The sequence below is a fragment of the Manis pentadactyla genome, chromosome 17, assembly GCF_030020395.1.
Source record: "Manis pentadactyla isolate mManPen7 chromosome 17, mManPen7.hap1, whole genome shotgun sequence".
Taxonomy (NCBI): Eukaryota; Metazoa; Chordata; class Mammalia; order Pholidota; family Manidae; genus Manis; species Manis pentadactyla.
This window is the reverse complement of record NC_080035.1, coordinates 63,141,503-63,158,100: the sequence shown is the minus strand read 5'-3', so window position 1 is coordinate 63,158,100 and position 16,598 is coordinate 63,141,503. Positions and strand designations below refer to the sequence as shown.

Genomic DNA, 16,598 nt, shown 5'->3' with positions numbered 1-16,598 from the left:
CAAGCTCTGGAAGGACTTTAAAACAGAATGGACGAGATGCAAGAGACCATTAATGGACTAGAAAACAGAGAACAGGAACGCAGAGAAGCTGATGCAGAGAGAGATAAAAGGATCTCCAAGAATGAAACAATTCTAAGAGAGCTGAGTGACCAATCGAGATGGAACAATATCCGCATTATAGGGGTACCAGAAGAAGAAGAGAGAGAAAAAGGGATAGAAAGTGTCTTTGAAGAAATAATTGCTGAAAACTTCCCCAAACTAGGGGACAAAATGGCCTCTCAGACCACAGAGGTACACAGAACTCCCATGACAAGGGATCCAAGGAGGGCAACACCAAGAAACACAATAATGAAAAATGGCAAAGATCAAAGACAAGGACAAAGTATTAAAGGCAGCTGGAGAGAAAAAAAAGGTCGCCTACAAAGGAAAGCCCATCAGGCTATCATCAGACTTCTCAACAGAAACCCTACAGGCCAGAAGAGAATGGCATGATATACTTCATGCAATGAAACAGAAGGGACTCGAAACAAGAATACTGTATCCAGCACGATTATCATTTAAATATGAAGGAGGGATTAAACAATTCCCAGACAAGCAAAAGTTGAGGGAATTTGCCTCCCACAAACACCTCTACGGGGCATCTTACAGGGACTACTCTAGATGGGAGCACTCCTAAAAAGAGCACAGAACAAAACACTCAACATATGAAGAAGGGAGGAGGAGGAATAAGAAAGGAGACAAATAAAGAATCATCAGACCACGTTCATAATTGCTCAACAAGCGAGTTAAGTTAGACAGTAAGATAGTAAAGAAGCTAACCCTAAACCTTTGGTAACCACAAACTTAAAGTCTGCAATGGCAAAAAAATTAATACCTTTCAATAATCACCGTAAATGTAAATGGACTGAATGCTCCAATCAAAAAAACCCATCCATATGCTGCTTATAAGAGACTCACCTCAAACCCAAAGACATGCACAGACTTAAAGTCAAAGGATGGAAAAAGATATTTCATGCAAACAACAGAGAGAAAAAAGCAGGTGTTGCAATACTAGTATCAGACAAAATAGACCTCAAAATAAAGAAAGTAAAAAAAGATAAAGAAGGACATTACATAATGATAAAGTGCTCAGTCCAACAAGAGGATATAACCATTATAAATATATATGCACCCAATACAGGAGCACCAACATACCTGAAACAAATACTAACAGAATTAAAGGAGGAAATAGAATGCAATGCATTCATTTTCGGAGACTTCAACATACCACTCGCTCCAAAGGACAGATCCACCAGAGAGAAAATAAGTAAGGACACAGAGGCACTGAACAACACACTAGAACAGATGGACCTAATAGACATCTACAGAACTCTACATCCAAAAGCAATAGGATACACATTCTTCTCAAGTGCACATGGAGCATTCTCCAGAATAGACCACATACTAGGCCACAAAAAGAGCCTCAGTAAATTCCAAAAGACTGAAATCCTACCAACCAACTTTTCAGACCACAAAGGCATAAAACTAGAAATAAACTGTACAAAGAAAGCAAAGAGGCTCACAAACACATGGAGGCTTAACAACACACTCCTAAATAATCAATGGATCAATGACCAAATCAAAATGGAGATCCAGCAATATATGGAAACAAACAGCAACAACAACACTAAGCCACAACTACTGTGGGATACAGCAAAAGCAGTCTTAAGAGGAAAGTATATAGCAATCCAGGCATATTAAAGAAGGAAGAACAATCCCAAATGAATGGTCTAATGTCACAATTATCAAAATTGGAAAAAGAAGAACTAATGAGGCCTAAGGTCAGCAGAAGGAGGGACATAATAAAGATCAGAGAAGAAATAAATAAAATTGAGAAGAATAAAACAATAGCAAAAATCAATGAAACCAAGAGCTGGTTCTTTGAGAAAATAAACAAAATAGATAAGCCTCTAGCCAGACTTATTAAGAGAAAAAGAGAATCAACACAAACCAACAGAATCAGAAATGAGAACAGAAAAATCATGACGGACCCCGCAGAAATACAAAGAATTATCAGAGAATACTATGAAAACCTATATGCTAACAAGCTGGCAAACCTAGGAGAAATGGACAACTTCCAAGAAAAATACAACCTTCCAAGACTGACCCAAAAAGAAACAGAAAATCTAAACAGACCAATTACCAGCAACGAAATTGAAGCGGTAATCAAAAAACTACCAAAGAACAAAACGCCCGGGCCAGTTGGATTTACCTCGGAATTTTATCAGACATACAGGGAAGACATAACACCCATTCTCCTTAAAGTTTTCCAAAAAATAGAAGAGGAGGGGATACTCCCAAACTCATTCTATGAAGCTAACATCACCCTAATACCAAAACCAGGCAAAGACCCCACCAAAAAAGAAAACTACAGACCAATATCCCTGATGAACGTAGATGCAAAAATACTCACCAAAATATTAGCAAACCGAATTCAAAAATACATCAAAAGGATCATACACCATGACCAAGTGGGATTCATCCCAGGGATGCAAGGATGGTACAACATTCGAAAATCCATCAACATCATCCACCACATCAACAAAAAGAAAGACAAAAACCACATGATCATGTCCATAGATGCTGAAAAAGCATTCGACAAAATTCAACATCCATTCATGATAAAAACTCTCAGCAAAATGGGAATAGAGGGCAAGTACCTCAACATAATAAAGGCCATCTATGATAAACCCACAGCCAACATTATACTGAACAGTGAGAAGCTGAAAGCTTTTCCTCTGAGATCGGGAACTAGACAGGGATGCCCACTCTCCCCACTGTTATTTAACATAGTACTGGAGGTCCTAGCCACGGCAATCAGACAAAACAAAGAAATACAAGGAATCCAGATTGGTAAAGAAGAAGTTAAACTGTCACTATTTGCAGATGACATGATATAGTACATAAAAAACCCTAAAGACTCCACCCCAAAACTACTAGAACCGATATCAGAATACAGCAAAGTTGCAGGATACAAAATCAACACACAGAAATCTGTAGCTTTCCAATACACTAACAATGAACCAATAGAAAGAGAAATCAGGAAAACAACTACATTCACAATTGCATCAAAAAGAATAAAATACTTAGGAATAAACATAACCAAAGAAGTGAAAGATCTATACTCTGAAAACTACAAGTCACTCTTAAGAGAAATTAAAGGGGACACTAACAAATGGAAACTCATCCCATGCTCGTGGCTAGGAAGAATTAATATCGTCAAAATGGCCATCCTGCCCAAATCAATATACAGATTTGATGCAATCCCTATCAAATTACCAGCAACATTGTTCAATGAACTGGAACAAATAATTCAAAAATTCATATGGAAACACCAAAGACCCCGAATAGCCAAAGCAATCCTGAGAAAGAAGAATAAAGTGGGGGGATCTCACTCCCCAACTTCAAGCTCTACTATAAAGCCATAGTAATCAAGACAATTTGGTACTGGCACAAGAGCAGAGCCACAGACGAATGGAACAGACTAGAGAATCCAGACATTAACCCAGACATATAAGGTCAATTAATATTTGATAAAGGAGCCATGGACATACAATGGGAAAATGACAGTCTCTTCAACAGATGGTGCTGGCAAAACTGGACAGCTACATGTAGGAGAATGAAACTGGACCATTGTCTAACCCCATATACAAAAGTAAATTCAAAATGGATCAAAGACCTGAATGTAAGTCATGAAATCATTAAACTCTTGGAAAAAAACATAGGTGAAAACCTCTTAGACATAAACATGAGTGACCTCTTCTTGAACATATCTCCCCAGGCAAGGAAAACAAGAGCAAAAATGAACAAGTAGGACTATATTAAGCTAAAAATCTTCTGTACAGCAAAAGACACGATCAATAGAACAAAAAGGAACCCTACAGTATGGGAAAATATATTTGTAAATGACACATCCGATAAGGCTTGACGTCCAAAATATATAAAGAGCTCACATGCCTCAACAAACAAAAAACAAATAATCCAATTAAAAAATGGGCAGAGGAACTGAACAGACAGTTCTCCAAAAAAGAAATACAGATGGCCAACAGACACATGAAAAGATGCTCCACATTGCTAATTATCAGACAAATGCAAATTAAAACTACAATGAGGTATCACCTCACACCAGTAAGGATGGCTACCATCCAAAAGACAAACAACAACAAATGTTGGCGAGGTTGTGGAGAAAGGGGAACCCTCCTACACTGCTGGTGAGAATATAAATTAGTTCAACCATTGTGGAAAGCAGTATGGAGGTTCCTCAAAATGCTCAAAACAGACTTACCATTTGACCCAGGAATTCCACTCCTAGGAATTTACCGTAAGAACGCAGCACTCAAGTTTGAAAAAGACAGATGCACCCCTATGTTTATCGCAGCACTATTTACAATAGCCAAGAATTGGAAGCAACCTAAATGTGCATCAGGGATGAATGGATAAAGAAGATGTGGTACATATACACAATGGAATACTACTCAGCCATAAGAAGAGGGCAAATCCTACCATTTGCAGCAACATGGATGGAGCTGGAGGGTATTATGCTCAGTGAAATAAGCCAAGTGGAGAAAGAGAAATACCAAAAGATTTCACTCATCTGTGGAATATAACAACAAAGGAAAAACTGAAGGAACGAAACAGCAGCAGAATCACAGAACCCAAGAATGGACTAACAGGTACCAAAGGGAAAGGGACTGGGGATGATGGGTGGATAGGGAGGGATAAGGAGGGAGGAAAAAGAAGGGGGGTATTAAGATTAGCATGCATAATGGGGGGGGAGAAAGGGGAGGGCTGTACAATACAGAGAAGACAAGTAGTGATTCTATAACATTTTGCTATGCTGATGGACAGTGACTGTAAAGGGGTTTATAAGGGGGACCTGATATAGGAAAGAGCCTAGTAAACATAATATTCTTCATGTAAGTGTAGATTAATGATAACGAAAAAAAAAAAAGAAAGAAAAGGGGGATTACTCCCTGATAGGATAAAACTAACTGTAAATCAATGATTAATGCATGCTTTAAATATCCTTAATTTTGATCACTTAAAGGGTGTCAGCTGATTGGCTATGGAGGTACATTTTTCTGATAATATTCCTTTCTCTTAAAAAAAAAAAAAGCAGTTCCTGTGTGGTGACCTCCAATGAGTTCTACACGATGGTATAAAGGGCATATCAAAGTGTGGGCAAAGGGTTTGTTTGTGTTTATACAGAGGATCAAAGCCTAATTGGGCTACCCTGAAAATGAACTAAGATACGATATGAAAAAGAACTTCCCACATCAGTACTCTTTGGAAGACTCATGCCAGAAGACGATCATCAAAAAACCCCAACAAAGATGCACGCACTGCTACAGGTGTAGATGCATTCATCCCACCAGTTCCTGGACTTGCCATGGGAATGAGGAAGGAGATATCTAAGCTGGCCTGTGCATACAGTAAAACAACAAATTTGACTGGATCTATACTGTCGGAACTCAACCAAGAATTAAGAGAAGTACAAGTTGTAGCGCTCCAAAATCTTTCAACTACAGACTATTTACTGTTAAAAGAACATATGGGATGTGAACAGTTCCCAGGAATGGGTTGTTTTAACTTGTCTTATTTCTCTCAGACTGTTCAAGTTCAGTTGGACAATATCCACCATATCATAGATAATTTTTCACAAATGCCTAGGATGCCTAACTGGTTTTCTTGGTTTCACTGGAGATGGCTGGTAATTATAGGTCTGCTTTGGTTATACAACTGTATTCCTATTATGTTAATGTGTGTGCGCAATTTAATTAATAGTTTAAAACCTATACATGCTTAAGTTACTCTACAAGAAGACATGTCAAAGACATAATCAATCTTCTCATGTTTTCTTCCATCTGCTACTTCTATAGCTTTTCTTCTTCCTTCCTAATTACAACCCTTAAATAGAATTCGTGCCTCATATCGAATTTACCGAGTATCATAATTCTTCCAAGTGGTAAAGATACCTCAAGACAACTGCCTGGCATAGAAGCCATAGGGCATAAATATGCAAAGAAGTAAAAAGCTAACCTTTTCAAACAATAAGGCTTCTCTCTCACTTACCAACTTTACATTTCCCTGTATGGCCCCGGAAGATGACTGGTTAGCCAGAGACGGGTAAGATTCCTCAAGGGAGGAACAACCTAAGACAGGCACAGTCGCAGGGGGGTCATCAGGTGAGAAATTGGGGATCAAAAGAGGTGAGGCTTAGAACCTCACCCCCCCCCCACCGTTTTGAGAGAAATCTTCTGCATCCGTGGATGTTTTATTGCCCTTGTCTAGCTTGGATTAACACTTAGTCTACAGGCACACACCTGATCATCTACATTTGCTCTCTTACAACACTAAACTATGTTTTCTACCTTTATCTTGCATCTACCTACCACTTCAGCATTTTATTTAAAAAATAATAATAATAATAATAAGGGAGAAATGTGGGATTCACATATAAATCAAGTATAATAATCAAACGAATATTCATATTTGACCTGATTCTTTATAGTTCATAATGCATGATCAAAACCGAAAGTCTCTGTGATGACTGCCCTTCTACTGTTCACCATGTAAGAACTTATTCACTACGAAAGAATTTGTTCACCATGTAAGAACTTGTTCATTATGCTTCAGAAGATTGGAGACTGACGAGAATTAGGCTTGGGGTGGATTAATGATCGTGCATTGAGCATTGAGTCCCCTATACAGAATTTAATTGTTGTTAACAACCATTTGATCAATAAATATGAGAGATGCCCTCTCAAAAAAAAAAATGAACAAGTGGGACTACATCAAACTAAAAAGCTTCTGTACAGCAAAGGACATCATCAGTAGAACAAAAAGGCAACCTACAGTATGGGAGAATGTATTCATAAGTGATTTATCTGATAAGGTGTTAATGTCCAAAATATATAAAGAACTAATATGCCTCAACACCAGAAAAGCAAATAACTGAATAAAAAATGGGCAGAGGACCTGAACAGACAGCTCTCCAAAGAAGAAATTCAGATGGCTAACAGGCACATGAAAAGATGCTCCACATCGCTAATCATCAGGGAATTGCAAATCAAAACCACAATAAGATATCACCTCACACAAGTTAGAATGGCCAATCTTCAAAAGACTAGAAATAACAAGTGTTGGCAAAGATGTGGAGAAATGAGAGCCCTTCTACACTGTTGGTGGGAACGTCAATTGGTGCAGCTACTATGAAAAGCAGTATGGAGGCTCCTCAAAAAATGAAAAATAGAAATACCATACAACACAGTAATTCTACACTAGGAATTTACCCAGAGAAAACAAAATTCCTGATTTGAAAAGATATATGCATATCTATGTTTACTGACACATTAAATATAATAGCCAAGATATGGAAGCAACCAAAGTGTTCCTCAATAGATGAATGGATAAAAGAAATGGGGTATATATACATGATGGACTATTATTTAGCCATAAAAAAGAAATGCTGCCAATTGCAGCAACATGGATGGATCAAAAGGATATTATGCTCAGTGAAATAAGCCAGGTAGAGAAAGACAAATACCATTTGATTTCACTTATTTGTGGAATATAAAAAAAAGCAAAACAAAATGAACAAAATAACAGTAGTCTTGTAGACACTGAGAAGTGACTGGTGGTCACTATGGGGGAGGAGTTGGCAGGGATGAGGAAGGTGAGGGGATAAAGGGCACAAAATTCTCAATCATAATATAAATTGGTCACAGGGATGGTAGTGCAGCATGGAGAATATGGCCAATGATTCTGTAACATCTTTTGTATGTCAATAGATAGTAACTACACTAGTGGAGGTGAGGATTTAATAATATGGGTAACTGGTGAACCACTGTGTGGTATATTTGAAACTAGTATAAGATTGTACATCAACGATACTTCAGTAAAAAAAATAATAATGAAAGAATAACTGTCTCACAGGACTAACCAAAGACGTGGTGTTCAATCAGCAGGAACAAGAGAATTAATGGCTACAGCACAATTGCATTTGAGGGTCTTAGAGTAAAAATGCACTTTTCCGTATTGCTTATCCAAGTGTCCTAATCTAAATTACAAGGAGATGTTTCTATAATGAATGTCCTCAGTAGTATTTGGGCATGAGTCATTTGTAAAAATACTTTTTAGATCCACGTGGCAAGATTTTGCATATCCCAAAGCAGGGAGGTGCTGGGGAGATACCCGGACCATCTTCCTAAGCCTCTGGCCTGTTAGGTGGGCGAGCAAAAAGGAACAATCCAAAGATTTAGGCTCTAACCACAGCTGCCGCTGACTAGCTGTCACACTTCTGGGCTTCTGTTTCTCCATAAATAAAATGTGGATATTCATGTCTATTCCTCCTAAGACATGGAGTTTAAAGGAAAATCAATGGAAATGATTATTGAAATTGTTTTGACATGCAAATCACATTTCTTTTCTATTGAGCAACTTTCTATAGAGGAATACCTTGTGTAGCCATAGATAGCTTGCTTTGGATGAATGCATGGTGAGCCTATTTCATTATATGTGGCACCTTTAAGACTTTCCACAACATCTACCCTGAGCCTACTATGAGTCTCAGGTTTTACTGAGGTCAGGGACATATTGCATAACTCACATTGTGCCTCTTAAAAATCCCCACAGGGCATTTTTCCTCATGAGTGGGCACTTAGCTGAAGCCACCCTGGGATGTCCCACCACGTCCCGCCCCTTGTCTTGTGGCCCTCAGCCCTGCTCAGTTCTGTCCCCTCACAGACTTTTCCCAGAAACATGCTCAGCGTCACATTCTGTCCACCCCAAGGGCCGGCGGACTCAGAGGCCCCGCGGACCCAGCATCAAGCAACCTAATCGAAGGATTCACCCGACCAAGCTGGTCTCCTCTGAGACTCGATTTTCTTTCCAGCTGCTTAGGAAATCAGATGTTCTCCTTATGAGAAGAATTAGTTTGAAAGCTCAAAATTGAAGGCCTGATTCTATTATCTCAGCTCATAGCTTGAAGGCCTTTATTCTTTAGATGGTTTTGCTGACAGTTCCCAGATGAATGAAGAACATCATTTTTTTCTTTTTGTCATTTCTCCTCCACTTACGCAGTATCTCTCTGATTACGTAGACAGCCAGATGCTGCTCCGAAAGTCTTAGAAATAGTAACTCACTTAGTCGTCAGGAGCAACCCCATGGCATGTCCTCCCATTGTCACCAGCATCTGTGGTGTACCCCACAGCCGAAGGGCACTGCCCCAGCAAGGCTGCCCCCACTTTAGATACTAGCCTCAAGTTTGGGAGTCTCCATGCCACACACTTCTGAGCAACAGCTACAAACTGGGGGTTCCCACAGCCCCCCTCAGGCTTGAGAGTTACCAGACCGACTCACAGAACTCAGGAAAAAGCGCTGTGCGTGCTCTTAGGGCTCCCCTAGAGGGCCCGCACATGATGGCCAGCCCCACAGACACGCAGGCGAGGCTCGGAGGGTCCTTCTGCGCCCACTCCCCATGGAATTGGGCGTGTCACCTTCCAGCGTGTCCATCCGTCCACCACCCAGGAAGCTCCGTGGGGCCTGTACTGTTGTCAGGGAAGTTCTGTTACACGGGCATGATTCCAGTCACTGGCCACACATCAAGCTCCTCCCCAGTCTTCCTCCTGGCCTAGAGGTCAGACTGGCTCAAAGCTCAGTCCTGTGATCACATCACTGGTGTTTCTAGCAGGACCATCCCCGCCTTGAGTCCCCATGTTAGCAGGACCTCGAGGGTGAGCCAAGGGCCCTCAGATAACACAGACGATCCCATCCCACTTGGGGACTCCAAGGGGTTAGAGCATCCCCTCCCGGGACGAATCCACTAACGCACAACACCCACATCTTACACCGGAGGACAAATATGCAGCGTGGCACCACATTACCCCAGCCATGGGGCCAGCAAGTGCAGAGCCAGCCTCTGAGCCTGGGTGACCTCCGACGCCACCTCAGCGAGTGAGGTCAGCCACACAGAGTGAGCAAGATCAAGGTTTGGCCGGATGACCTGACGGGTGGGAATAGCAGCCCTTTGTTGTTCATTCCGACTTGCAGCTCGAGCTGAGAGCAGATCTGAAGAAGATCGAACTGCAAGGGACCTTCACACTCCTCATTCTGTGGAAGGAAGTGTTCTTCCTGATTACAGACTGTCTTCTTAAGTTGTCACACAAAGTGCTTATCCTAAATTGACATTTCCCACACCTAAAGTTGATCAAGCATAACACGGAAACTCAGGTTATCAATTTCCTCTTTAAAGCCAAGTTAGAATTTTAGAATTACCAATAAACACAAACTTCTCATTGAAACAGTGTAAGATTGTGTATATGTTTGTGACATGAGTCCAGTTATTTAAACTCTGAGTCTGTGACAGGGATGATGGTGATAAAAAGTACTTCCGGGTGAGGTTTTGAGGATTAAGTGAAATTATCCAAGCAAACCACTTTGCATAAATCCTGATACCTGGTAACCACACAACTGTCACTGTTGTTATTATTAATAAATGAGGGACCACCATTGTTTAGTGAGCTACTCTATCCAGTTAGGCTTTTTGGGGCTTCCAACTCAGAACACCATGAAATACAATAGAAACAAAAGTTAGCATGCATCAAAACTTCAGAATGACTCAACACCCTGGGAAGGCGAGTCCATATTCAGACACGAAAGGGCATATTCAGCAGCAGCTGTTTCATTAGCAGCAATAACCACACACAAGGCATCGAGATAATCTCAGGATGGGAAAGACGGCGCGGAGAGGAGGCAGGCTCGGAAACAAAGGATGGCGCAGGGAACAGCAGCTCGGTAGGACAACAGCTTTGCAAATTTAAAGCCAAGAGAGGAAGACTAAAGGCTTTACACAGAGAGAACAGAGAATATCAGAGTTGTAAGGACTGTTGGAGTTAAATCTAATCTGCTCATTTTGAGACGTGAACTTAAATGTCAGGTGACTTAATAATGTTCACTAGATAGAAGAGAGCTTAGAAAACATGGGCTAACTCAATCCTAAAGACATTTATTGCTGATTAAATCTTTAACCAGGGATAGGTAGCCGCTACTAACAGTGGGGCACAAAGGAAATCATGTTCTTATCCCAGCAAACTGCCTCAGCAGCACAAAATGCTCACAGAACAGTAAATGCGAGCTGGCAGTGGAAAGGAAATTTGACTTCTCTCCTGAGATATTAGAAAGCCACTTGATTATTTCTTAAAATTTTAGCAAAATATATTCTGGCAAAAGAGAAAAGAAACAAGTCAATTTTATAATGCAGAGGAATAGAATCTGGGCTGCAAACAGAAAGATGAGCAGCCAGAACCCAGATGAAGTGACACAGGTAAGTCCTCAGGATGAAGGCGAAGGACAAGAGGTGGGGAAGGAAAGATTCACTGCTAAAAAACAACAGACTGTATGGAGAAGACAAGAAAGCCTTTTAAGTTCTTCCTAATTCTTTGCTTATCACACCAATGAATATGTACTGTTCTTTTCTGGGCAAAATAATGAAATTAAAGGAGCAGTAAGCTTCATGGGAGTGCCTGCCCCCGAATGGAGCAGAGGAAGACGGGCTAAGACTTCAGTGCCCACTTGCTCTCTCCCTTCTTCCTAGGCTGTGGATTTTGTTTGTTTGTTTTTAGTTATGCTTTAATTTCCCTTCATCTCCCTAAAGCTGAGGGACTTCCAGGAAGAGCTGAAGACCAGGTTTTGTATTTGGAATGCACATTACCAAACCCTTCAAGCGTGCATTTGGTTTAAACGAGTGAAACTTGGTTTTTCCCAGAACCAGAGCATTTGTTCATTTTCATGAAGGGAACAGATTGAAAGGACCAGTTTCCAGAAAAGTCACAGCAATGCTGAGGGGAGAGTGGGAAGACCCCAGCCCTCCCCAAACACCGGGTCCAAACCACTGCCTGTCCAACAATCAGCTTATAAAGAAAGGCTGCTTTGTAAATGATGCTTAAGGGACTTCTGAAAGGAAATAGATTTACATTTCATGTTAATCACATCAATTCACTTCATCTACGTTCTCTACAAAAAGAACAGCAGGTTGAAAATGTCCCAACACATTTCAGGAAATTTGTGATCCAGATCAATCAACGCTGTGGTATCAAATACATAAAATCAACAAGCATTATTTTTTACTCAACATTACACACGTTCTCAGCTTTAGAGAAAGTTTCGATCCTCATGTTTGTGAGTTTGTTTATGGAAGAGTTTTCAAGTGTCCCTATTTTTTCTTCTCATAGTAAAACAAGGCCTCAAAGAGGAAATTATACAAAGAAAATGTTCCTGCATTAAAACATAACCACATAGTTGTTATTTCATCATGTCTATTTGCTCCTGGTCCATATTTATTTATAATACTCTAAGGACAATGGAAACCAGATAGAATGCATCAAAATCACGAATGAAAAAGAAAATTTGCAAATGTACTTAGTTGTTATCTTTTAACTAGCTGAGTCTACTTGCCACCTTTCTCAGGGTTTAAAAAAAACAAAATTATGGCTGACTGGTCTTTGATTCCTGTCCTCTGAGGTGCGTGTGGCCTCCATCTTTACTGTCGACTGTTTTCAGCCTGTCCAGAACCCAGATGGCGTATTCTTGCCCCCACAGATACTCCGACATCACACACGGGCTCCATCGCCAGGAGGAAACAGGTCCACGGAAGGAAGTAACCGCCTCAAGGCCCCACTGCCTGTCTATTGCAGACTTGGTTTTCAACCCAAAATATTATTTTCTTTCTTTATTTCTCTTATTGAGATATAATTCACATAGCACGGCATTCACACTTTTAAAGTGTATAATTCAGTGCTTTTTTTTAGCATGTTTACAAAATTGTATGAAAAATCACATCTCCTTTCAGAATATTTCCATCACGCCAAAAGAAACCCCATATCCATTAGTCACTCCCCATCCCTCCATCCCCTCCTGCCAACCACTAATATACTCTCTGTTTCTACAGATTTGCCAATTCTGGGCATTTCATATAAATGGATTATATCACATGTGCCCTTCTGTGACCGGCTTCCCTCACTTAGCATAATGTTTTCAAGGTTCATCCTTGTGGTTGTATGTGTTGGTATTGAGGAGTGACAAGAAAGCACTTGTGTTATACTTTACAGAGAAAAAAGTGAATATTTGCATTTCCTACTTTAGTAATTTAACTACCATGATAGTCACTGGAAATATGACAAATCAATTTAGCTAAAAAAGTGGAGTGCATTTCAAATAGTATCTTTGGCCTCATGGCGACAAACTGATCTAATAATGAAAACAATAATGGTTAAAAGAATCGGAGGGTTTTCATAAAATGATGCTAAATTCACTGTCACAAATATTTTTGGGCAAATATGTTGACACAGATCAATTTTCTAACTTTTGAGAAAGTCTTACAAGTGACTGAAATGGTGTCTAGTGAGGATGGCAAAGGAGAATGGCTAGCTGCTCCATGAGCAGGGTCTGCGACTGCGGCGGTCGGAACACAGGCACTCACAGCTTGCTGGAGATGGTTGGGGGGTCACGGAGGATGTCCTCGTAGGGGTCTTCCTGGGCTGAGGTTGGAACAGACAAACGTTCTTTCACTTTTCCTTCCCAGTCAACTTCAGCTTTTAGCAGCATCTCCTCAATGAACTCAGATGCAGCGATATCTACAAGGAACAGTAAGAAAATCAGAGAAAGTGGGCTTAGGGGGGATAACATAAAGCTATTTACTTTAATAATTCTATATGCCTAAAATGCTAAAATGTATCAATGCATGGATCAAAACAAAAAACACTAGATGTTTATGGTAGGAATAAAATTGCAGTACTGCCATTTTAAAAGAATATCTTCATTTACATCAATGACATATTTAATTACAAATGAAAAACTGTGAAAATAATATTCACTGAGTGGTGGTGTGTAAAATGTATCATTGAGAAGATAGGCTTGAAAGAACCTAATGTCATTTGTTTTCAGTGAAAGCCTTTCTTCATCTTGGGGAATATGAATCAAAATGATAAAAACAGTTTCATTTTCCCAAATCCTGGGTTCTCATAAAACATGCAGTAGGCCCTCGATAAGCATTCTGTTGAATGGGCAGATGCACACGGAACTGTTCAGTTGTGATTGAAACAGTAGATTTAGTCTCTCTCTGTGATGTGTTTTTTTCTATCTGAAATGTAAATAATTCCATTTCATTACAAATTACATCCTAACAGTGACTTCCGAACACGTTTGGGTAATAATATAGACATGCGTTAATCAAATTTATACTAACAATTGAAACTGAAAATTGATAAATGCTGAAGGAAAATTCCCTTTAATAACAATCAGGAACCTAATGGAGGCAAATGCTCCTTCTCATCCTTCATGACTAAACCACATGACCCGACCCCCTATGTCTACACATTGAGTTACGTGTTTTATGGGATGGATGGGGCACGGCAGCAAGAACAAGAAGATTCTCATGCTAGCATTTTATCATCATTTGCTTTGGGTTAAATTGTATCCACATAACATGCAGGAAAGAGCTCAGCTTCCTTACCCTTGGAGATTATTTCTGTCCCACCTAACAGCTATATCCCTAACTGCTTTTATTCCCCAGACAGTTTGTTTTTAATGTGACCATTACAAATACAAGAAACACAAAATAGCAAGAATATAATATAGTAGTGGTGATGGTTTCCACTTGCTCAGTTATTGATATGGGTGCGTAGTTTACTGTTCTAGGCATTCTTGTTTTATCAAGTCCATTTTTCTTGCTTTTGGATTAGATATTGGCATGTCCTGCATTCACTGGAAACCTCTCACTCTCACTGTTTTATGGCTGTCTGTCCTTTGTGTGTGAGAAGTATTTTCACTCAGTCCACAAACATTTATTGAGTCTAATATGGTCCCACCATTCTCTCTTTCATGACCAAGATAGCACAGAAAATCAATCACACCGATGGTAGACGTGGCACAACAAACATAAGCTACATCGCCTATGAGAGTCGGGGTCCACTAGGCCTGACATGACGCGCGCTGGGTCTAGTCCAGACAAATAGTCATTCCCTGGGGCTCTAGGGCTGCCAATTGCCTTGGAGGTCTGTTTTGGCACAATTAACACTAGACCTAAAAGATGGAAGTGTGACAGATGGGAGTCTGTGCAATAAAGGGCCAATCACATATTCCATTCTCTGGGAAAGAGGCCAGGGATATGAACTTGAAAAAATGTGGTCTGCTAGAACTTGAGGTAACAGAGCATGTGACTTAATATGTTTAAATATATATACAAATTTCTATTTGCTCCTTTAATATTTACCATTAGACATGCTTCTGTAGTTAACCTTAAAATCACTACACTATCACAAATACTAGCCTGATTCTAAAGTTTGATACTGTTAAGCTTACAGTTCTATTTGTTAAATATTAAGTTTATTTTAACAAAGATGAATAAACATTTGACAGTGATTCTTAATTCTGATAAAATAAGAAGTAGAGCAAATCCCTCATTTGTCTTAAACTGGAGGCTTATCAGGTAATCACATCAGGTGATCACACTCCTGTAAGTACATCAAATAAGAAATCTTAGGCATAAAGTGCTTTTAGGTTTTAGAGGGATAGCAGCAAGAATAATAATTAGAATTAAGTTATTCAGGTGAATTGCTACCTTCAAAACATATATTATTTTGTGACTTATGCTACACTTTTCTCTTTGTTTTTTAGAATTTCTGTTTTTAATATACCAAACATGCTTCTGAGTGGTAACGTCACTGTCAAATTTTACAAGCTAGAAAATGAACATGGCATACATTTTTAAAATAAATACATGAATATCTTCCTATGTTGACAGATAGTAACTGCACTAGTTGGAGGGAGGATTTAATAATACGGGTAACTGTTGAACCACTGTGCTGTATACTTGAAACCAATATAAGATTGCATATCAACAATACTTCAATTAAAAAAAGGAAAAAACTAAGTCAAATTTTTCTATATCATAGTAAGTAAAAATAAATTTATGAATATACTAAACAACAGTGGCAAGAAGAGGCTCTAGAAATTTGAATTAAAATGTTTATTAAAAATAAGTAGTTTATTAAATAAAGTTTTCAGTTTTAAATTCCCCTGCCAATGTTAGTCTATTTCTCACAGTATAAATAACTGTACAGAAAGAAATATTATTTCTGTTTAAAAAAGCCCTAATAAACAATCATGTATATGGTATGATGAGAAACCAGTTAAATAACTGCAAAAATGTGTTTTAAAGCAGTTGGCTGAAGGAATCAATCCAGGGAAGTGGAGACCGACACGCAAAGAGCGTCCACCACCTGCTGCGCTCCTCCTGGGCCGTGCTTGTTCCGCAGCAGCGCTGATGGGGACGAACCTCGTGTAACCAGACCAGGACCATCGCGGCCCAAAGCCGGGCGCTTGTAACCCACCTGAGGGCTTCTCCTCATTGCAGTCCAGAAGGTTTGGGTTTGCCTGATGCGTCAAAAGAAGCTTCACCAGGTTTGTCTGAAACATTTAATAGTGAGAATTGAAATGGGAAACGCGATGCTGGTGCTGAGGATTGACAGTTAGTAACACACAGGGGTCCCCGGGTGCTCAGG

The 16,598-nt window shown here is 39.7% G+C and overlaps 1 protein-coding gene across 6 annotated transcripts in view; it reads right to left on the bottom strand.

Moving 5' to 3' along the window:
* Positions 1–16,598, bottom strand: part of MYO16 (myosin XVI) — a 570,453-nt gene that overhangs the window by 328,907 nt on the left and 224,948 nt on the right. For all 6 annotated transcript variants that reach the window (XM_036893691.2, XM_057494602.1, XM_057494601.1 and 3 more), the window contains exons 8-9: positions 16,428–16,503; positions 13,517–13,670 (exon numbers count right to left, since the gene is read on the bottom strand). In XM_036893691.2, coding sequence (XP_036749586.2) covers positions 13,517–13,670; positions 16,428–16,503 — 230 coding nt within the window. The remainder of the gene's footprint in view (positions 1–13,516; positions 13,671–16,427; positions 16,504–16,598) is intronic.